This window comes from Athene noctua, chromosome 3 (assembly GCF_965140245.1).
Source record: "Athene noctua chromosome 3, bAthNoc1.hap1.1, whole genome shotgun sequence".
Lineage (NCBI taxonomy): Eukaryota > Metazoa > Chordata > Aves > Strigiformes > Strigidae > Athene > Athene noctua.
In genome coordinates this window covers 2255728-2279012 of record NC_134039.1, presented here as the reverse complement: position 1 = coordinate 2279012, position 23285 = coordinate 2255728, and the positions used below count along the sequence as shown (strand labels likewise).

The window sequence follows — 23285 nt, the reverse complement described above, 5'->3', positions numbered from 1 at the left end:
TGAATTATTTTGCAGACTACATTGATTCTCTGCTGGCTTGACAGTAAGATCTCTACAAACTCTGTTTTCCTCAGGTGTGTCTGACTGGCGATGAGTTTGAGGGTTTGGGGTTTTTTTTGCTTTACAGTGGATGGCATGAGAACAAGGATGCCTGGAAGATGTCCTCGTTTCAGGCATCGGTGCAAGTGCCACCTTTGAGGAGTCTTGTTACTTCCTACTGCTGTTTCTTGTCATGAAGCAACCTTTCTTTTTAATAATCTGTATTTAAATGTGCATGTAAACTTCATAAGTACAAATAAGGAAAAGCAACCCTCTCGTGAATATCTAATACCCTACCCTTAGTCATGTTTCACGTTGGATGGTTTGTAGCAGGAGTATCACCAGCCTGACAATCTGGGCAGAGTCAGAGCTTTCAGCACAGTCACAGAGGGCTAAGATTTGACAGGGTTCTTTAATTCAAAGCTTTGTTTGTGAACAGAGGTGGAAGCAAAGAAGGCTGCTTGGTATGAATTCTTCTCCCTCCTTACCTGCTTGCTAATCTTGTTGGAATAATAAAATCTAAAGCCTTTAGCTATTTAAACAGAGGTTGTTTTGAGGAGTGAAGTGACCAAAGGAGTTCAGGAACTGCTTCAGATGGAGGAGCAGTGCAAGAGGAAGCACGGTGGGTAGAGACAGAAACACAAGCAGAAGATGAGGATGAGAAATCAAGTGCTTGTCCTCCTGAGGGCCGTGCTTCCCCTTACTGAGGGATGCTGATCTTACCCTGGTACTAAGCAAACAATAACAACAAAATTAACTGTACAAGCAAATAGGTCAGCTATTCCGGGGTAACTTTCTTGCTGCGTGTGCTTTTTACTTTGCAGCATATTGCAGTGACTTAAAGGCAGCTCAGGGTGGTTTTCTCTGTCAATGAAAAGGAGGATACCTTAGCTGCAGCACAGGGTGGTGAGAGGGCAGGTGCACACAGGGACATTTACTGTGGAGCAACTAGTATTTGATAACTTGCATGTGAGAACTCAAGGATTTCACAAGTGGTGTCATCATTGCGGAACGGGCTGTAGTCAGAAACCAGCTCAGCTTTCCCTGCAGGGTATCTCGAGCCTAAGTGAAAATGTTGGCTGGCTGAGCAGTGTTGGACTGTGGTGTTTTGGTCTTGCTTGCCTTGTATTCAGTGCCTCCGTTCCTGAGCACATTTAACTGAGAAGATGTATTCTATTTTTTTTTCTCCCCCATGTATTTCTCAGCAAGTGTTTGCATCTCCTAGCAAACACCCCATGGACAGCAAAGGAGAGGAGTCAAAGATCAGCTACCCCAACATATTCTTCATGATCGACAGTTTTGAAGAGGTGAGTTCCTTGTTGCAGCAGCAGTTTTGTCCTATTCTAGTCTTATGTCCTGATTAGCTGTTGCCTTGTACCTTTTGAAGAAATGTTCTTGGCTAATCGAGGGTTATCTTCTAGTAGATTTTTATTTGACCTTCCTCTTTCTTTAATGTCTGAAATCTGAGCTTAAAGCTGGATTTTGGCATCTGTCTTTATGATGGGCTAAAACAAGACAGGCTGATGTGAGAGCTGCTTATCCCAGCACGCGATTTGCAGTGTGCAGTGCCTGAAGTCTGGTTTTTTGAAAGGCTGAGGTGGAGCCTACAGCTCCCTTGCTTTCTGCCATTTACATTGAAACTGCCTCGGGCCTGAGGAGAGTCGTGGGAATCCAAATATATTTAAACTTCAACAGCTGCAGTTTGCCTTGAAGTGTTTCATCTTGCACCTTTGGCAGGTTTTCAGTGACATGACTGTGGGAGAAGGAGAAATGGTCTGTGTGGAGCTGGTGGCCAGTGACAAAAGCAACACCTTCCAAGGGGTGATTTTTCAGGGGTCCATCCGCTATGAAGCGCTCAAGAAGGTCTATGACAACAGGGTAAGGTGCTTCTGAAAAACAGCATCCTTTGCAACCACAATGCTCAGACACAATTTTTCTTTGCTGCTGAGGCTGTGAGCTTTTTGTCTGGTTAGATCATCTGCATCATAGTCTGTCTTTTTTTTTTTTTTTGGCTTTGAAAGTTACCTGAAAGCTAATGCTTGTGGCTCAGACAGCTGAGAGGATTCAGATCAGGATACGTTACTCTGGTGTTTGCCAAAAGGAGTGATGTGTATAAGTACTCAAGAGCATGACACAGGAATGGGTCTCAATAACAGAGTTTTGGGAGCCCCTTCATTTTCTTGAAAGGTCATAGATATTTCTGGTTACTTCAGAGAAGGCATGTTTTGCAGGGAGACCTTAAACTCCAGTAACTACTTTGCTTTGTGTAAACCACGTTTTTCTTCAGTGTGTGTTGTACTCACGGCCATTTTCAAAAGATCACTGTAGTTTCACTGCCCCAGAAAGCAGCTTTCTTTGCTTTCCTACAGAAACACAAAATGCCAGTGCTTTCAGCTTCAAATTCAGTACTTAGTGCTGAAGTCAAGAGTGTGCAAGAGCCAATAAACTTCTCAAAACAGTTTGTTATGAAGAGAGTCCTGAGATGTTTTAAAAACAAACAAAAAAATCCCCACAATATTTACTGTGACTGTAAACTTCCATTCCCTTTGTTCCTACCCTTGTCAGGAGAGGCCCTGGACAATATCCCTTCTCCTTGTTTTAAATGTGAGTGGTTATACTCTTCTAGCAGTTTTCTGAGAGACCGTAAAACCGAAATTGTTCCTCTCTCCCACCGTTATTGCGTGTCTCTCACAATCAGCAGGTGGGTTATTAAAATACATGGGAATGCAGAATCACTGAAGACAGAATAAGAAAAAAGCCCTGCAGTGGAAAAACAAGATTTGCTGTAGTAAAGTCACCTCATATCCTAGGAATGTCTTGTTTGACCACACAGCTATTTCACATTGTTTTGGTAGATGAAATAAAATTGTTAGCGCTTCAAATAATTATGGCTGATGGCAAAACTTGAAATTGGACTATTCTTTTAACAGGACAGAAGCAATCTCTCTATGCTTTTGAAGGTTAATGTGATTTCAGTTGTGTCTATTAATTCTTAGTACAATACGAGTTGTGTTACAGGATGAGCATCTTGGCCCTTTCAGGTGATAAAACTGCTGGAAGTTGTGATAAACCACTTAAATTTAAGGCTAAGTCCTCCTTACTTGGCTTGGCAAAACCTTGACTGTTTTCATGTTGGTCTGTTCCTTTTTTCAGTTCTCAGTTCAGTTTTCAGTTCAGTTGTGTTAACTGGAAATTGAGCCCTTCTGTCTGTTGAGAGGGTTCAAAAGCTGTCAGGGTTTTGCGGTGAGCAATGCAACCCAGGTTAGTTGTGCATGGGGGGTGTTGCTTTTTGCTTTGGCCTTGGCAGAGTGGACGCACAAATGTCCAGGCTGACTTGCCACAAAGTAGTGCCAGAATTGTGCAGTGTGCTTTGTCAGTTTGAAGCATCTCGTGTGTGTGTGTGTTTCCTGCTTTTTGGACTCAACAGGTGTCCCTGTACAGGTTCTGTTGAGTTGTGCACGTGCCTGCTCGTGCTCTGCTGTGCCACGTTGTGTGGGTCTGGATAAAAACCTTTTGTTTTATCTCAGCGTGCCATTGGGGTAACTCTGTCTTTTGGATAGCTGAAGGGGTTGATTTTTCTCTAAGCCTCTGGTTTTGTATCTGTAAAATTGCTTCTCATCACCTCACATTGTGGCTTTAAATGCTTCTTAAGAAGATAATGATCATTGTCCACTATGGTTTGGACTTATTCAGAGATAACAGCTTCCAGAGAACATCAGGTTTTTTGAAACACGGCGATGATATTACGTGATTTTTTTTCTCTCCTGTCTTGTAGGTGAGTGTTGCAGCTAAGATGGCTCAAAGAATGTCTTTTGGCTTTTATAAATATAACAACATGGAGTTTGTCCGAATGAAAGGGCCACAAGGGAAAGGACACGCGGAGATGGCAGTGAGTAGAGTTTCTACTGGTGACACTTCGCCATATGGGACAGAAGAAGATTCAAATCCAGACTCCCCAGTGCATGAGAGAGTAAGTAGCAGACAGAAATACTGACCTACAGTTAAGCATGGACACATTTTGTTCCAAAGCCAGTGGACGGACTGAAGCTGGGATTATCCCACATCAAGGTTCTGAGTTTAGGTTTGATCGTGGATATTTTGATTATACTCAGTATATGCAGATGGATTTTCAGCAGTTTCCCTTGAGCAAATACTGAATACAGAGATGACTGGATGATTCACGCTTGTGGAGGTGTGTTTTGTTGAAACGACAGCAGTGTTGATGCCAGGGAAAATGATGATTCTGCCTGTTTTCTATGAAAATTAATAGATTCCATTTCTGTACAGGATGGGATTTACCTAGAAACGTGGAATTTGTATCTTATGTAGGATGCTTGCTAAACCTCACAGGAAATGATGCTGCTGGGAGATTTTGCCACTGAGGAATAGTGCCAACGGGAAGCCTGTATAATATTAAAGCAAAGATTACGGCTCTAGATGCAGTACCATATTTATGCATGTGCTTAATTTTAATGCAAATGCAGTAAAATACCAGTAGAATCAGTCCGTAGACTGATTTGTCCCTTACTCAGTCCTGAGCCTTGTTTTCCATTAAGGCATTTTACCTAGTTAATGGGGATTAGGCAACACATTTTCACAATACCCGCACAGACGTGTCCTGACCTGGGCTGGGAAGTTCCTGAGGGATTCCAGTCTGGTTTCCTGTGTAACGTAGCTAATCTGTGTAGTTCAAAGGTCTGCACGACTGCTTTGAAAGGTCTCCATGCAAGCTGTGTGACTTTTGTTTCTGGCTTCCTAAAAGGCAGAATGAGCTGCCAGCAGAGAGCTCGTTAGCTGCTCGGGCTTGCTCTCTACCATACAGCCCGGAGAAATCAGGCCTAGAGGGACTTGCTGAGATTTTGGCTCCAGGACTTCCAGTGTCAACTGGAAACTGTCAAAACAGATAACGTATTATCACTGCTTTTTGCTAATGGTTTTAATGGCGATTTGTCTGTTTCTGGTTTTCCCTCCAGGTGTGGTATGTAATGGCTGCAGCATTAAAAATAGAGACAAGCACAAATCAGAGCTCAAGGGCACTAAGTAAGGATCAGCTGAGTGGTAGAATGCTTCTCCTGGTTTGGCTTTTAACATTAACAGTAGAGGGACAACACAGAGTGTTCTGCAGTGCAACACCATCCTCACTCCCATGTCACCTCCCTCCCTATTTGTATGGACAGATACGAGCAATATCAGGTGTCATCTCAGGGAGAGTTACGGGATTGCTGAATTAATTGTGTGAAGAAGGAAGGATGAGAGAGAAATTGCTCATCTTCATTAGCAAAGCAGTTATCCCTATTTTTTTCCCGTTTGAAATGAAACTATTAAAATATTCCTGGCAAAACCAGCAGATAAACACTGGATTTCAATTCTTTCTGAAATAGCTACAGTTGACCATAATTGTGGTTTACTCAAGAGCACCTACTGCTCTGAAGAGAAGATGTCTCTATGGCTTTGTCCCGAACCTGTGTTTTACCATAGACAGTTATATCCTTGTATTTGTCATCACTTAAACTAATCAAATCAGCTTCTCCTATTGTTTTTTTCTCACCCAATATTGAAATATGATATACATACAATTACATGTTGACTTCACTTCTGCATCAGCATCTTGGGTGAAGTAGTTGCCTTGTGACCCTGGTTCACAGAGACACTGTGACCTTTCACAGTCATCCCACGTGCATCCTTCTAAGCAGGGAAACCACCACCTCCTTTTTGCCAAAGAAATTAAAATGCACAATTTTAGCGTGTCCAATACCATACTTTCTTAGCCTATTAAGTCTTCTGAATTTCCACATGCGAAAATAAGATTCACATTCCTGCTACCTAAATGATAACTTTTGTTCCCGTATGACTAGAAATCCTTGTGAAAAGGGATCAGCTGAGGAGAGAGGGTTTTTTATTATTCACTTAACAGTTGAGGGTGATGATGTATCAAAATATTTTCAGCTTGGTGAACATCTTGAAGCTGAGATGTCTGTTCAGTTGACATTCTCTGTCCACTCTGATATAACTTAGAGCTAAGCACCAGTCACGATTCTGATTTTTACACACGTGGCTGCCAAGTGACACATATTTTGAGGCTGATTATTTCTTACTAGAAGCACAGAACTTTTCTCTAGCATTTCTTCTGTTTCCCTTTCAGGTCACTTCTTTCAGTACACCACCAACCCCAGAACGCAACAATCGCCCATCCTTTTTCTCCCCATCCCTCAAGAGAAAAGTGCCCCGAAATCGAATCGCTGAGATGAAAAAATCCCACTCGGCAAATGACAGTGAGGAGTTCTTCAGAGATGATGATGGTGGAGGTGAGAGAAGTAATATCACCTAAACAGACTGGTCTGGGGAGGGCACAGAGCTACGAAGAGGGATCCCAATACTGCATTTTCCAAAAGGTTTGCAGCGTGAAAAACCTAGCTCCACAAAGTCCAACACTAGTGCCCCTCTGAAAATGTGGCTAATCACAGGCTTAGCACTTTTTGAAGGCTGGAGACCAGCAATTCCTACGTGTGTTTACAACTTACCTCCCCCTTTTATATACACCCATTTGAGAAAAGCTTGATCGGGAAAGATCCTCCTCCTTTTGCAGATGCCACATTCTCAGTTGGCACTTTCCCAGATACCACAATGTCACAGTGTCCTGGAGCACAGGTCTGCTGGGGAGCGGCTGGGGGAACTGGGGGGGTTCAGTCTGGAGAAGAGGAGGCTGAGGGGAGACCTCCTGGCCCTCTGCAACTCCCTGCCAGGAGGGGGCAGAGAGGGGGGATGAGTCTCTGGAGCCAAGGCCCCAGCGCCAGGCCCCGAGGGAATGGCCTCAAGCTGCCCAGGGCAGGGTCAGGCTGGCTCTGAGGAAGGATTTCTGTGCAGAAGGGGCTGTTGGGCGTTGGAATGGGCTGCCCAGGGCAGGGGGGAGTCCCCGGGATCCCTGGAGGGGTTGAAGAGTCGGGCTGAGCCAGCGCTGAGGGATCTGGGGGAGTTGGGAACGGTCAGGGGGAGGGTCATGGTGGGGCTGGAGAAGCTGCAAGGGCTTTTCCAACCTGGATGATTCTGGGGTCAAACTCTCATGGACAAGTTCTCTGAACTCCCTGATTTGATTCAGAGTTGGTTAAAGTTGGTGAAAAGTCATCTACTTCCAACTGGCTTTGGATCAGTTCTGAACTCTCTAAAAAGAAAATCTAATCAATTTGTTTCTGTAATGGTTTAACGCCTTGTGGAACTCTCCCTTTGAATTCTAGTTACTCGGTATGGAACAACCAACAATATGAAAAATTGAGTCTGATTCAGAAGACAGTGTATAAATCCAGCCATATCACAGTTTTGTTAGGTGGGAAACTCACAAATATCAAAGTCCAAACTGCTTTTCATGTGTTTAAAAACAATTTGGTAGAAAACCCCAAAAATCTAACTATCTTTTGGCATGCTAATAGATAAACACCAAGGTAACTTCCACGTCACAAGTTCTGTTTGTAGTGGTGAGAATATTACTGGTACTGGATCGGCTTAGCTAATGAGGATTTGCACATTAAAAACCAAGCTTAAGTGATAACATTTCATTCAAATTCTGTGCAACTTAAACTGGTTGTAGCTAATTCAGTGTTCCGTCAACAGAAACCTTTCCTCATCTCTTTTTCCTTAATTTGCCTCGCCAGAACGCCGGTTATTTCAAATGAGAAGAGTTGTAGCATGTTTTCCTAGGCAAAGGGTAGGGCCTGGGTCAGTTCCTCCGTGGTGTGGGGAGGGGGAGGAGGGCAGTTTTCCCAGATGGAATCCTGCTTTTGGTACCTTCCCCCTGGAGATTGCCCAGGGTAGAGTCGAGTTCAAGGCATTCATCTGGCAGCCCTCATGGGTGCTGGTAGCCTCTGCTCAGTATTGTTTTGCAGGGTCTTACTTAAACTTACTTAATCATAATGTCGAACATTCTTATTATTACATTTTCTTTTCCTTCTAATATATTTATAGAAGCAAACAAATCACAGGTTTTCCAGACGTCTCATAGCATGCATATAAAATACCAAGAAGTGTGGTTTCACTTCTAAATGTTTTGACCTCATTGTTCCTGGTCCTAAAAATAGAGGAATATTTTAACAGCTTATGCTAGGGAGTTTAATGTATTCAAAGATGAGATTTCTACAAGGAGAAGTAACTAAAATGAGAATTCTTTACAAATTTCAGAAACCTGAGTGTCCTACTTGCTCAGGAGCTGCTGGGATGTTGACATTCTTGTTTCGGAGTGGGAAAGCTGGCTTCTCTTCACCCAGTGATGGGGTTTTGTAGAAGCAGGGATGTTCTGGGGCATCTTGGCTTCATGGGTGGGGGATAGCTCCATCATCTAAAGAGCAGCAGTGGCCTTGGCCTGGCCACAGCCCTACCCCCAGTGCAGACAGGTCTGTTGGGGCCCCCAAGGGCACGCTTTACTTGCTTTTACTGTGTGTGGGCATGACACAGCAGAAAAATTGTACTTATTCCAGATACTGGAGTCAGGTCCCTCTGACCTGATCACCACAGTGCTCTTGGTAATGCATAGGGCGAGGGAATGGACTGCTTGGCTATACACGTTTTTCAGGGAAGGAGGGGAAACCAGATACAGATTTTTTTTTTTTTTTTTTTTCCCAAATTGTTACGCATATTGCTAGAGTAGCTGTCACTATGTATTTTCCTTTTCTAGGGCCTCTTTGCCCGTATCAGAACCAACTTTTAAACAAATGAGTCCCAAGAACTTGGATCACTCTGGATAAGAATTGTTGCATTCACTTAAACATCTGCTTTTAGCACTGTGGGACAGGGCTGAGTTTTACAGGGGAGTGGAGGGAAAGTTTAGAAACACACAAAATACATGGCATGGGCATTCCTGGCTGTGGGAGAGACCTGGAGCTATAAAAACCTTCTCTAACCTACAGTGGATCCGGCATCTTTTTGTTTTAAAAGTTATTTGTGGACCTCCACAAACTAATTATGGGAAGAATGGCACTGCTGAAGGGCCCTGGGTTTGGCTTGGGGGATGCATGGAAGTCTGCAGTAAATTGGCTTATTAACACTGACTCTCCCCCCGTCTTGTAGACGTCGATTTTCTTCACGAGATACAATTTTCCTTCTGTTAACGCTTGTGGATTTCTGCATGAGTAACTACTTAATTGTAGGGATATTCTATTATTTGTATGTGAGGGAAGGCTGGGTTAGGATTCTGCTTGTGCAGTGTGGTAGCAAAGGCTTCATTCCCTCTCCTGGCTGGTCTGTCAGTGGATAATGGTTTACTGCTGCTGCTAGCTGCTGATATATAATTCACTGGCTTCAATGTAAATGATGAATCCTGTGCTGGGCAAGATCTGAGTAATTTAAAAGAAATTTTAAAAAGTAACAATAGCGACCTGCATGTGATGTGTCTCTAGACAATGAGTAATAGGCTTTTCTTTTTTTTTGCTTTCAGAAGCTTTATTTGGGTCTTCCAGTAAAACACAGAAAGTACAGTCCCTTTAAGCTTGCTGTCTCCTACCTTTACAGATCTGCACAACACGACAAATCTGAGGTCACGGTCCTTATCTGGAACAGGACGCTCTCTGGTGGGCTCGTGGCTGAAGCTGAACAGAACAGATGAAAACTTTCTACTCTATGCACACTTAACTTACATCACTTTGCCATTGCATCGAATTTTAACAGGTGAATTTTAACATGTATTATGCATGACGTTCCCAGACAGCCTTCTGTGTTGGGGGATTTTGCTGTTAAGAGAGGAACAAGTATTTCTGTGTAAAGGATCATCACTTCACAGATCTCGTTTGCTGACTGTAGCAGCAAATCAGTGTGAATAAATGGAATGGTGTCAGCCTGTTCTCTGGCTCTGGGCCAGTTTTGCTTGGTGAGGATTCAAACAAGTCGATAGTTTGTACTGACAAACATCCAGAGGAATACTAGTTGCCTGAGTACTGGAATATAAAGCTTGTCCATCTCATGAGTGCAAGACAACTCATTGTAAGCCCATCCGCTGACAGCAGTAATTGGAGCAGAGATCTATAACTGGGAGGGTTACAGAAAGGCAGCTCAGAAATTTGGAGTGACCTCATTTGCCAGTTTTGACTCTTAGATTTCATTTCCATGAAAGTTCCTTGGACTGATCCGAGTGCCCATACTAATGCCCCGAAGTCTGTCGGGAGCCCAGTGTCTTTAACTAGACATACGGATGTTTGCGGGTCATTCCATGAATAATCGGAGCCCCCCACACTGTTGGTCTAGCTATGCCAATCCCTACATTGACAATGGCCAACTCTACCTGGGCTTGGATAGCACAATAAGTTGAGTTTTACAATCTGCAGGCAGTAATGAAGTCTTGATTTTCATCCAGATAGCTCTTGTCTGCCTACAAATACAGGTGGGTTAGAGGAAACAACCGGTCTGTTTGAACTCCTATCCATCAGCCGGGCTGCTGGCTTGTCAGGGACACAGCCTGCAGGGTGAGGGACTCTGGAGATACTTCTGAAAACTGAGAGTGCAGCGGTGGTTAAGGGCTCTCTCCTCTGTCTGTAGTGGTGACTTCTGTCGTACAGGCGTTGGCAGTGGCCGCTCCTGAAAACACACATTGACCCTCCTCAGGCAGAAAGAAAGTCTGATCCAGCTGCAGAGCAGTATCTCAGGAAAAACTATTGCTGAAAATCCAAAATCTAGACTGGAATAAAGTGGCGATCCCACCGCAATGTAAAGTCCTGCCTCTAACCTTGGAAGATCCTTAGAACTGTTAACTTCCTCAAAGAACTTGATCGTCTTCCTTCTCCTCCCATCCAGCAGACGGGATGGCTCCTGAATAGGTTTGTCTGCTGTGGGCTTTTGGTCAGTGCCTGCTTTTTCTGAAGAGGGAACACACTTGAAAACAAACCCAGTCTGTTACACAGTAGTTATTCCCAGACCGTTCCTGAAAGGAAAGCTGAAAGGAAAGGAAAAGAGTTGGGAAATCTGTTGTTAAACAGGTTAATCTGCTGCTGAAAGAAGATAAGATAGTATAGGTCTTAGTGTCACGGGTTGTATTATGCTGGTGTACTAGTAATAGCTGCAGTCTTGTCCTCATTTGCAGGCTGGGATCTCAGAGCCTGTTGCAAAAGTAGGTTGGCTCTTACTCTGCAGAGAAGGAAACCATAGCCTGTAAGGCAGAAGTGGAAATTATTCTTAGCCAAGAGGTGTTTCTGCATTTGCCTCTTCGCTGTATGTAGAGACTTCTTTCAATTTAGAATTACAGATTCTAGTAAAAATGGATCCTCTGTAATTAAGGGTGGATTTTAAACAGTCTTTCAGCACACTACATAATTATTCCTTGTGATAATTATGTTGATAACCTTACAGCTAGTTAGCTGGAGTTACCAAGCTCACTCACGCTCTCACCACAGGCATTTTGGAGTTCACAGTAGACGTATTGTTCCTGCTGGCATTTAATACTTGCTCAAGTGGGTGGCGTAAATGCCTCCATGCTCAAATATTTGCTTTGAGCCTTGAACATCCTTTCCGAGACTTAATTTGTTTAACATTAAGGTTGCAGGAATCGGTGTATTTATATATTGAGATGCACAGAAATAGGACAGGAAACGTCTGGGCTGTAAGGCAGAATTTTAATCTGCAGTTTTTCACTACCTGTGTTTGCGTTAGGTTGGCGCGTGGGGTGGAGCCCGTTTCCAGTGTCTTTTTGTAATTAATGCATTGGCACCAGAAGCAGCTTTCCAGCAAGCAGGAGCATTGCACGTGGGGCAGGGTGAAGTGGGAAGGATACTCATCTCCCTTGGGTAGTTCAGGAAGCCCGTAGTAAGAAATCACCCAGTGGTAGTAATCAAAGTACATTTTAAAATGCCTGGAGTTACACATACTGAGAAGACTTCCTTTGCTCTGAGCCTTTTCTCCACGCTAGATAATCACAGTTCTCTCAGCCTTTCCTCCTGTGTCAGAGGCTCCAATCCCTTCATCATCTTTGCAGCCCTGGACTCGCTCTGCTGTGTTGCATTCTTTCCAAGTGTGGCTAGAGCCTTCTGGAGCTGTGGATCAGTTTTTACAAATGTCACCCTCTTTGTGCAGCTGTATGTGATCAGCCTCTTAATTAAATGTGTGCTCCTTTTTTGCCATGTTTTTTATTCTCTGCATAGCCTTGAAAAGGACATAGCAGCCCAGATTCCAGATATTTCTATGTGTGGCCATGACAGCGTGCTGGGTTGGCTGTTTACATTTGGAAAGATGTCCGTGATTAGGACAGATATTTTACAGGTTCATATTCTGTCACATGTGGACAATATGGAACTGAGGGGCCAACAAAAAGAGCTTTTTTTTTTTTTGTGGCAGCCTTTCGGGTGCAGAAGCGTAGGCTTCAGGCTGTGGAATGGATGAAACAATTGAATTGCTTACGCCTGCATCTTCAAGCCAAAAGTCTCTTTGAGGGTCCTGGGGTGTGTGCGTGGGGGATGTTTCTCCCTTCGAGAAGGGGAAAACTCTTGGCATCCCCCGTAAGGGCACTTCCACTGGATTCTCTGGAAGACGATGCCGCTCCCTGTCTGACACATGTTGCTTCATCCCCCGGTAAATGATACTTCGTAGATCAGCCATCCCCTCTGTGGGATGCGATGTATTTGTGGCTTACCATCTCTCACCTAGGACACAGCCGGGGAGGAATTAAATTGGGCTTTAACAGGCAAAGTCACATACTCGTCGTGTTTTAAATTCCTTTAGCAGCGAAACAGGGGGACGGTGCTGCAGTCCACAGTTGCATCTCTGGTTCTTCGTCCTTTCTGGTACAGTGGCTACTTTCAGGAGCCTCCTAAGTTTCCTGTATCTCTTTGTTTCTCTCCCTTGCCCAGATATCCTGGAAGTGCGGCAGAAACCAATTCTGATGACATAGCAGAGAGCGGGCACTGCCTTGGAGCCTTGTTGCCAAGTGCCTAACCACAGCGGTTTTCTGTGCTAACACTACCATCTAGTGTCAGGAACATAAACCTCCGCAGGAAAAAGGGAAGTCCAAGAATACCAGCCGATCAAAAGTGCCTCTTTCTTCCTTCCTCTGCTGTCATACACCGTATGCCCACTTGCAGTACATCACTTGAGTGTTTCTGACTGGAAGAGGACTTTCAGCAAGATAAAACGAGAAGGGGCTGTGTTTAAAACGAGTCAACGCTTCATGGACAGTTTGTTACTGTGTTTACTTTATAACTAAGAAACCAACAATATGTACAGAATGTGTTTAAACTTTATATTCTTTGAGAGAAACCACCAGAGAATTTCGTAATGATGTACTAACGAACGTCGTTCCACAGACTCTCACCCGTACACTCTCCGTGTCAGTTTGGCTTAACGTGTGTGTGTGAGCGTGTGTGCGTGCATGTGGGGGTTGAGGGGACGAGAGAAGAATTTCCTAGTGAGGGAGGAGAAGGGACAAGATGCTACAAAGATACGTCGCCATTTTGGTACATGCAGCGGGTCAGGTCAGAGCTTAAAAGAGGCTGAAAATGTTCCCATTTGTTCGTTTGTCAGTGTTAGGACAGGTGAACTCTGCTGACAGATTTCCGTATCTACCAAAGAACAGCAACATTTTCATCCTCAAGAACTGGCTGAGAAAATGAGCCAGTGAAAAGAAGGCTAAAATGTGCTGCTATAGTAAAGCCAAGGTTCATATCCAGAACTAATGCTGCTTATCTCTCTGTTCGCCGAGTCGATACAAGTTTGAGTCTAAAGTGGAAAAACAGGGGGCTGTAATCAGTCTCCAAACCCTAAAAACCTTACCAATACCCAACATCCTCCTGCATGCACTGGAATTCAGAGGACGTAGGGTTGTCCTTGTGGTAGCGTTTGTAGCCAAGGAGGCCATGAGAGCTGATCCATGGTGGGGCAGCTTGCCCGGATTCTTCATCTCCTGGTGGTGTTTCGCTGTACTCTTACATGCCGAAGCACAGTTTTCTTGAAAGACGAAAGATTGAAATATAATTCTGCTCTGAAAAGTGACTAAAAATTGCATGGGGGTAGGGGTGTGTCTGAAAATGGTGTGTCAGGAGCTCTCAGGAAAAAAGCTTTATGTTTACAGCCAAAACGCAGCTTTCTCTAAATAGCAAAACTCTGCTGCCCTTGCCCTTGAAAGCTAAAGGGTTGAATACTGACACTACTGCAGTCTGGTTTACTTTTTTGATGTGGGAGCCCGTCAGTACTTCAGTTTGTTCATGACAGCATAAGTAGCACAGCAATGGGCAGGGAAGCGTGTCGCTTAGAGCATGTGAGACTCCGTTACATGCACAACGGGAGAGCAAAGATGCCATTTTTGTCACTTTTCAGACTCTGAGCACCTCAGCGCCATTGCCACCGTTACCAAACGGCACGTGCTCTGAGCCTGGACCTTTGTCTCCCTTAGACCCAGCTTTTCCCAAAGTGCTTTGTTGTTATTCTCTCAACAGCATCTGATGACTTAACCTCTCAAATAGGACTTTCTGCTTTTTTTTTTTTTTTTTTTTCCTCAGGCCAGGTTCCATGGGAATAGCTTCACCTCAGCATAAAGGTAGACTAACTTTATCATTGAGCCAACATGATGAATCCAGCATGGTAAGGAGGTCATTTTTTTTTTTTTTTTTGAGGCTAGGCCTGGCAGTAGTCACCTTAGCACGGAGAGCGATGGCATTTCTCGCACAGGAATGGCTGACCAGTTTTTAGTTTGCTTCAGATGTGTCACAGCAGCTTTAGGAAAACATTCCCTTGTCATTACCAGCACAGCAGCTTTTCCACGTTGCAGCCTTTGAACTTTGCTCCACAGGAGTCTGGTTGTGGACGTGAGGGTGTTTACACAGTCTGACCTGTGTATGAGTTGGGTACCTAGGCTTCCTCCCTGAGCCGGGGGAGAGCTGGAGTCCTAAACCAGCAGCTGAAGTGCCCTCTCAGAGAACTTGCCAGGCAGCCTGGGTGCTTACCCAAGATCCCCAGGCAGTGTCCCTGGTGTCAGTCAGTACAAATATTCTCCCTACGCCCATGCTGAGAGCTGAACCACTCTGCAGCCAGGAGACCAGTCCTATTCTGAACCCTCTCAAGATGCACCTAATTCTGCATTTTTACTGCTGGGCTGGGCAAATCAGTGCTTGGTTTTCCTTTAAATATTCGCTAGGAAGGGAAGGGAGAGAGGATTAATATTTGTACTACTAGTGACAACTGATCCCTTTCATCAAACAGCCAGAGGAGTAACACACGTGAAAAGGAAACGTGTCCAGATTGGAACCCGAGTGGTAGGTACCCAAATACTCAGTCCGTGGTCATTTGTAACACTTTCTTGGTATCGTGTGTTACCTTTAGGTAGCTTAATGTCACGTGATCTGAAAGACTGAGCAAATCTTGCTGCGTCAGATTTCAGAGCAAGTGAAAAACAATTCTGAAATGTTACAGAAAGTGCAGTTCAGATCCCACATCTATTATGCAGGAGATACTGTCTGCTTTGTTACACGTACGTGGGTGGATTTTTGATGTCTAGCTTTTGAAGGGTTGCGATGTAAATGTCCTAAAAAAAGTCCGGTTTTTTTCTTGTGTCTTGCTAGTAGATATGCTTACAGATATGCTAAATCTCACCTTTTTTTTAGTAGAAAAGGGCTACAGGCATGCCCAGATGGACATCCATAGAAAACAGAGGTCAAAAAGTCTACTGAGTGTCAATAATGCTTTTCAAAAACAGGTAGATGTGCCAGATTCTCAGTTGTTCCTCCTCTAAACAACTGGCTTAGACTTCTTATGTATAGCCCCTGGTTCTCACTTTCTGTCATCAGGTGGGGGAAAAAATATTCCACATTTTGTTCTGCTTTTAAACCTGGAAAATCACTGTCCTCGTATCAGCACATTGACAGGGAAGATGATCGAGGTTTTGCTTGAGTCCGGGTGGCACAGCTGGGCCCTGAGCACGCTCTTGCGCTAGATCACAAAAGAAAAGGGAACGTTAATGGGAACCTCTCACCATTTTGATTTGGAGGAGTTTTTAATTCTGTAGCTCCGAAGCAGGAAACCACGTTGAGTCTCTGCTGGGCCATTTAAATAACTGCTGAGGAACGACCGAAGGCTGCGTGGCTGTCCGTGTCTTAACTGTTGGAGCACAGTGGTTTTCATTAGCTATGTTGATGCTTGAGAATGTAGCATGGTTAACAAATTCAGGAAGCTTTGCAGAACAGCTTTATTTCCAGAATCCCACCGTACATCGTTCCTCGGCTCCCTTCTTCCACCCCTCTGCCCGTTGGCTCCCTCTGGAGATGGAGGCTCTCTGCCTGACCTCTCCACAGATGGTGTATATTGCTAGATGTCAAATGCAAGGATGTAAATCTTTTCACCTTTAACAGGTTTTTCACTGCTATCAATTTAACAAGTAAAAAACCTCTGTTTTTTAAAGCAAGCTCTTAATTATTTTGTATTAGCAGGTGATGGCTCTGCCTTAGAGACCACCACGTATGTGAAACTGCGTTCTCTTGTCAGCCAGCACAGGGTGGGTTTCAAGTCTCCTTTTAAAAGAAGCAGCCATTTTTAGAAACGCCACAAATCTCTCATCTGTCTTGGCCAGTGCAGTTTGTGTGGGTTCACGTTCCTTCTCTTTTTATTCTCCTGGTCTTCACTGTTTACAAGGCTTGAGCGTGGTGGGCTCTGGATCACCATTACTCAGTTTTGCATTTCTGGGCAGGGTGTGTTTTCCAGAAAGGAGAGTTGTTTGCACAGGTGACTTTTTGGAGTAAAACAGTTTTCCCAAAGTATGTTCTCACATCAAGTTTTAATTCAGATAGTGAAGTCCTTGGCTCTGCAAACAGATTTCTTCCGGCAGACCCTGATGTACAGAATCCCATCTGGTCACTGAAGTTCCATGTGGATGTGGAGTCCACATAAACAGTCTACACTTTCAGACTAGTCACCTGCTTCTTGCCAGTCATTAGTTGTTCCCCTTTCAGATGATTGCTTGTCCTGTATTTTGTAGTTTGAAGCTTCCCCTTATTAAGGATAGATGTAAGATAAAAATCTTCAGAAGTGCCTAAGCCCTGTTGTTATCCAGTGGGGTTTAAGAACAAATTTTTATCTAGGAAATGAATAAAGTAGTCTTAAATTCTATCTGTGTTGTGTGTAGCAGCGTCAAGAAATGACAAGTTTACAGTTCCTGGAAGAACTGGCCGTCTCCTACGGACTCGCCCTTTGCATTTGAAAGACTCTCCAAAGGTTGTGGCTGAAAGCTCTGGAAAATGGATTTGTTGTGATCACAGCAGTCGGGTATCTGTGAATGCCTTATCTTGGTTTGTGAGGTATGACTGGAAGTGTGTGGTGCTGGTGTGTAGAAATTCTGTGTCAAAAATAGGTGCGGTAGAATCCAGTTAAAGGCATTGTGAAATAAGTAGCTTTTACACCAAACCTTAAACAAAAGAGTATTTTACATCAGAATGTAGCTGTTTGGATGTTTGGTCAAGATCATAACAAGTGTGCAAGCAGGTTATAATGTTGAACGTTCTCTCTGTAAATATATAAATATTCTCAGCCTAATTTTGTCAGACTAACACATGTTGCATGGTTTGGGGTTTTTTTGCCTCATTGATCATCAGTGTTGATTTAAAAGGTGATGGGTTGAAAATCATGCTGGCACTGTACTGAGCCCTTGGAACAAAGAGCAAGAAGAACCTTTGTGCACCAAAAATTAAGTTGACTTTGCATATGGCAGCAGCAAAGAAAGTGTTGGACTCTGCAGCCAATAAACAGACCTCTAAACGACCGTGGATTCTGTCAGTAGTGTTTTCTCTCTACTCCAGTGGTGTTTGAGTTTGAAGGTATTCCTTCCTGGTGGCAAGCATCAGTGGCAGGGTAACGCTCTGTGCCACTCCTGGTGAGCATTGCCAGGGAGACGCTTGTGAGGCCAAGGAGCCTCTTAACTCGTCGTTCTTGTTCCACTCTGAGCAAAACCCAACTTCTGACTGCTCGCTGAACCTTTCAGCGATCAGCCTCTCCCAGCTTGGCCATCGTACGAGGAGGAAGGAGGGAAAAGTCAATGTACTCCTGAATGTGTTTTAAAAGGATTTTTGTTTCTTCCTTTAGATGCTAGCATTTAAAAAAAAAACAAAAAAAACAACAAAAACAACAAAAAGCCCCAAAACAAACAAACCAACCAACAAACCCCGAAAAAGCCCTTCTAAACTGCTCTGTGTTTTAAACTTCATTAGGTAGTCATTAACATTTAGGTTTGTGCAGTGTATCATACTGACAGACTGAGGGCTGTAATAATTTTTTCCTGATAAATTCAGGAAGAACTTCAATACGGGTTTGTGCAATGTGTAAAACTGAGATTGCCCTTTAGCCCTTACCTGCTTCCTCTGCCTTAAACTGGGCATCCTGACATTGAGTCTGGTTTGGTTTGAAGCCCTGCAAGGCACTGCATCCTCCCTCTCCACCTGATTTTTGTGACTTACGTTCCACAGTAGGCTCCTTCAGGGGATTTTTCTATCTAAATCAGTTAACATTGGTTTGGTGAGGGTTTTATTTTAACCACTATAGGCAGAAGTTGACGTGCTGATGATGCCGTTTCAAAGCATCCCGGACCAGAACTGTCTTACAAACCCGTGTGTGGTGTAACAACATCTGTGCTAAGCCACGCACAATCGCTTGGAGACGTGTGGTATGTTCAACAAAATTAAAAAACAGTTTAGGAAGGAGAACAGGGTGTTTTAGTTCTTTATATGCAGATTTGAGCAGATTGTTGGCAGGGGTGTTCTGTGCGTGCGCATGCAACTGGGCAGGAATCTTAACTGGCTGGGAAATAGTAAAATATGGCTTGCTTAGGAACAAACAGTGTGATTTTTCCTTGAATGCTTTAAATGGAAAGCTGCTGAAAGCAGCCAGAGTGGAGAAAACATTATTTAAAACAGTACAAAAAGCAAAGAGCAGCATAAGCTTAGAAATCATGGTGACAAACCTCACCGCTCGGTCTTGCAGGAGTTTGTGACAGGAAAAGGTGTGCTGGTTCCGCTTTGGCTTTTTTAATCCAAATGTCTGGGGGACAGAAGACTGCCACGTACATCTTTGAAAAGCTTTCACAACTAATGAATTAATTTCTTGAACACGCTATAAGAAAAATATTCTTTTAAGAGTGTGGCAGCGTATCTTGTTCAGTAGAGTCCCTGCTTTGGGGAACCAAGTTAACTCGTGTCCTTTTGTCCTGGAGTGTTGTCTGTCTGTCCTCATCTGGAGGGGTGCTCCCAAGAAATACCATAATACTGCTTGGCACACAAGTTTATCATCAAAGCTCTGATTTTACAAAGTAAAATCACACTTTGGAGATTGAAGAAAAACCACGTGTCTTTGCTAGCAAATAGCTATTTGTGCACTCCTGATTTTTGTAATTAAAAATTTGCAGAAAGCAAAGCACTAAAATGTAGGAAGAGTGTGGGTCTGATTTTTCCATTAACGGTGTAGGTGAGAATCTGGGAGTAGCAGATGCTACTCGGTAAAGAAAATGAATGAAAATACTTCAAGGAAAATAAGAGTTCATTCAAGTTCTGTCCCCAGCTTGGTTCCTCACAGCGGTGAGGATCTCATCGTGGGAGATAAGTCATTTATGATTGGTTAAGGCAGAAAACTCTTCCCCAAGCCAAGCTAAGTTGGCTTTTCCTAGTAGAGTTAATACTGATTGACGTGGTGGTGTGAAAACTGAGGTAGATGATCCATTTTCTTGTTCAGACAAGACGGAAGATTTTGTGTGCACAAATGGGATTTATTTCTCTGTGAGGAGCGTGGATTTCTTCCCTCCACTGCCCTTCTACTGCAGAAGATAGAATTGCCCAGCCACGTAGTTGTCATTGTACCTGCACGCAACGTATACCCTGTGGAACCTACCCAAAAAGCGTGATTTTTTTTTTTTTTTTTTTTTTCAGCAAAACATCCCTGTAGGAGCAGGGAAAGAACATGAGGGGTGGGAGAGGGCAAGGAGCCCATTAAGCAAAGCAGACTAGGGTGGCTGCTGCTCTTACACAGGTGAAATTTAGCTAATAACCTAAATCTGTGAATAGTAACTATGCATGTAGTTAACTCGCATGGTCCTGAATTCACTCCGAAGAAATTAGTTAAAAGAAGATGGGAATAAACAGTTTTAAAACCTTATTGAAATGAATGGAGCTGGCTGATCATTTTCCAAGAGACCAAGTCACCCCTGCACAGCCCGGTGGAGACCACCTACATTTAAAAAAACCTTTGTCTCCAAGTGCCAGTTCCAGCTGCGTGGATGGTTTCCCTGTTATCTGTTTATGCCACCTTCAGTGGATTCTGGTGATTCATAACTTGAGCAATCACATGTTGTGAAATACTAACCCATGCTCTTCTGCCTCCCACTTCCCCCCACAGAAAGGGTGGCTTTGTTTATGGTTCTGCTTTTCCTGCTGCAGCAATACTGTGAGGAAATCCAGCAAAAGCTGTTTCCTAGTCTACAGACTCTTCAAAGTCTCAGATTCAGCCTTTAATTCAGATGCAACCGCTGTGGTCATCAAAACCCCGTGTCACTTAGGAGAATGCCTTAAGCCTGCCCTAAATCTAGAGGCGTTTCTTTGCAGCTGAAGGACAAGAGGGTTGGCAGTGCCCACTGCTCCCTCCCCCTCATCACTGCAAGTGTTTTTCTTTCCAAATGAGAGTGGTAGATGTAGCATCAAGGAACAAGGAGGGTTATTACACAAGCAAGATTTCTGAACAAGGCGTGTCCTGGCAAGTACCCCCATGGTTAGCTAGCCCAGCATGTAAGGAGTAGATCAGGAGAGGTGATTCTTTCACATTAGTCAATTCAGACTTCACAGAATCCCAGAATCCTTCGGGTTGGAAAAGCCCTTGCAGCTCCTCCAGCCCCACCATGACCTCCCCCTGAGCGTTCCCAACTGCCCCAGATCCCTCAGCGCTGGCTCAGCCCGACTCTTCAACCCCTCCAGGGATCCCGGGGACTCCCCCCTGCCCTGGGCAGCCCATTCCAACGCCCAACAGCCCCTTCTGCACAGAAATCCTTCCTCAGAGCCAGCCTGACCCTGCCCTGGGCAGCTTGAGGCCATTCCCTCGGGGCCTGGCGCTGGGGCCTTGGCTCCAGAGACTCATCCCCCCTCTCTGCCCCCTCCTGGCAGGGAGTTGCAGAGGGCCAGGAGGTCTCCCCTCAGCCTCCTCTTCTCCAGACTGAACCCCCCCAGTTCCCCAGCAGATCTGTGCTCCAAAACTTCATTGTAAAGGTAAGGAAACACTTATTTAATAAACCACCAAAGTAATTACATTTGGTGTATGATCTACCATTTTCTCTTCAGTGTTTAGGAATCTGCTTTTTGCAATGGAGAAACCATCTGCAAGTTTTCCCTGGAGCTGCAGCCAGCAGAATGACCATTTGCAGGTAAGAATGCCCCAAGTGCCCACCGGTTGAGGTAGGGCTCCAAAACTACCACTGACGAGTATTTAGACAAAAAAATTTGTACTCCGTTACGTCATCTGTGATGTAAGGTGGTAAACCAAAGTCAGAGACTTTTTTTTTTTACTCAGTGGTGCTGCCTGAGCAGGCAACTCTCTTCGTGTCTTTGAAGCCTCTGCAGAGATGATCCATTTCTGTGCTCCCTCTCAGTAAAGGTTATGATGTTCCTAATAGCAATAACCACTAAACTGATGATTATGAATATTTAATATTTATTCAGGATGCTCAGATGCAAATCGGAATTTCCAAACGAGCACGATGCCTTAAAAAAATGATCAGTCCCTAACAGCAGTCTGGCTGACGACTTCAAACCATGTGAATTCTTCTGCCACCTCTTTATTCACCTTGTGCAGCCTCTGGGGCCTTTCGTGCTGCCCCTCCTGTGTCTCCTGCTGCTCTGCCAGCCGGGGGAGCTCACGGACACGTACTGGAACTTGCGAGGGAGCTCAGGGGTTTGTCATCCAGCCGTCACCTACTGAATATCCAAAGAAGTTCGTTGCTAAAATTAAGCTGTAGTCGTGTTGCCTTGTGACCTTTCTGTGAAGCAAGTGTTTTACCAAAGCAAGCTGTTTACCGCACTTGGAGCCCGAAGTCCTTCACGGCTTCAAATGTTATGCGTAGCTAAGGCACATTACTCCAAAGTTACTCAGCTGGCTGTTGCTCTGCCTCTGGCTTTCTCCTTGGTCTTTAGCAGGAGCTTGATTAAACCAGGTAACCCGTCTGTCGACGCATCGTTTGGAGCATGATTAAAGTTTGTCACCTTACGTATTTTTCTAGCCAACAACGTGGCCTTTAGCTTATACTTGGTGTGTGTTTCAGGTGAATCAGTTCTGACCTCGGTACCACTGGGTTGCTGTAACGAGGCTGCTCTGAGGGGGGGGGTTCCTCCTGGATAAGGGCAGAGGCTGGTTTTGATTAACGCGGACTCTGCTTGGAGCTTGCATTTTCCTAGTCGGGGTGTTCAGGTCGCGCTGTCTTCCGCACTGTTACTTTTGCTCCTCGTCGTGCGAGTGGTAAAACCTTTGCTGATTGGCAAAGCGTTGAGCACTGGAGGTCCCAGACTGCCCCAGCCTGAAATGAATGAGCAGCTTGTTTCTGCTCTTCTGAACTGCTGGTACATTGCTTTTTTCTTTAGAGCTGCCAAAAGTAAGCAGTGCTGGCTGTCTTTTTAAGAAGGAAGAAATGTTCAAAATGTGAACTAACGCTGACAGCCCAAGTGCATGGAGTTGTTTTGTGGGGTTTTGCAGGTTGTTGGAGAAAAAAAAAAACAAGCACCAGGCAATTTGGGTAGAAACATGGCACTACTGATAGCGACTGCATCGCTAGGCTCTTGGTTCTCCCCGATCACTGTAGCTGTCGGGGTGATGAGGGGGCATCTCTAGGTTAAGTCTTTGCGACCCAACAGCCGTATCCTCACGCAGGGAGTAGCTCCGCTTTGGGGCGTGAGGTGAATGGCTCCAGAATTACACCCAGTTAAGGCGGGGCTTAACAGCATGGGGAGGGTGATCTACACTTGCCCGGATAAGTTTGTCTGATCTTATTGTTAATTTTTATTTTTTCCTATTTGGCCAAACGATCACAAACCAATGAAGCGAAGAATCACTTTGTGGCCCAGCTTTAGGATAGGACTTTTAGTTTAGATCCAGCCTAAGTTCTACACAGGTTACTTTTGCTCTTTAATCTTTTAGTGTTGGCGTGGAACGTGTGAGAGGTCGATCTCTACAGTCAACTCTCGTAGCTTTTCTCTGCAGTCAAGGTGTCAGCTCACTGCCCTGGCAAGAAGGCGGCAGTTTTGCTGAACTGGCGCTTAGCAAGGCGGGATTTGCTAGGC

General features: G+C 44.5%; 1 protein-coding gene across 6 annotated transcripts in view; it reads left to right on the top strand.

The window, feature by feature from the left end:
* Positions 1–23285, top strand: part of KIAA0930 (KIAA0930 ortholog) — a 97478-nt gene that overhangs the window by 61026 nt on the left and 13167 nt on the right. For 2 of the 6 annotated variants that reach the window (XM_074901765.1, XM_074901764.1), the window contains exons 5-10: positions 1245–1346; positions 1777–1917; positions 3815–4009; positions 6182–6344; positions 9535–9690; positions 14504–17750. In XM_074901765.1, the coding sequence (XP_074757866.1) occupies positions 1245–1346; positions 1777–1917; positions 3815–4009; positions 6182–6344; positions 9535–9690; positions 14504–14688 (942 nt within the window). In that variant the 3' untranslated portion in view covers positions 14689–17750. The other 4 variants (XM_074901768.1, XM_074901767.1, XM_074901766.1 and 1 more) reach the window with 4 other exon arrangements.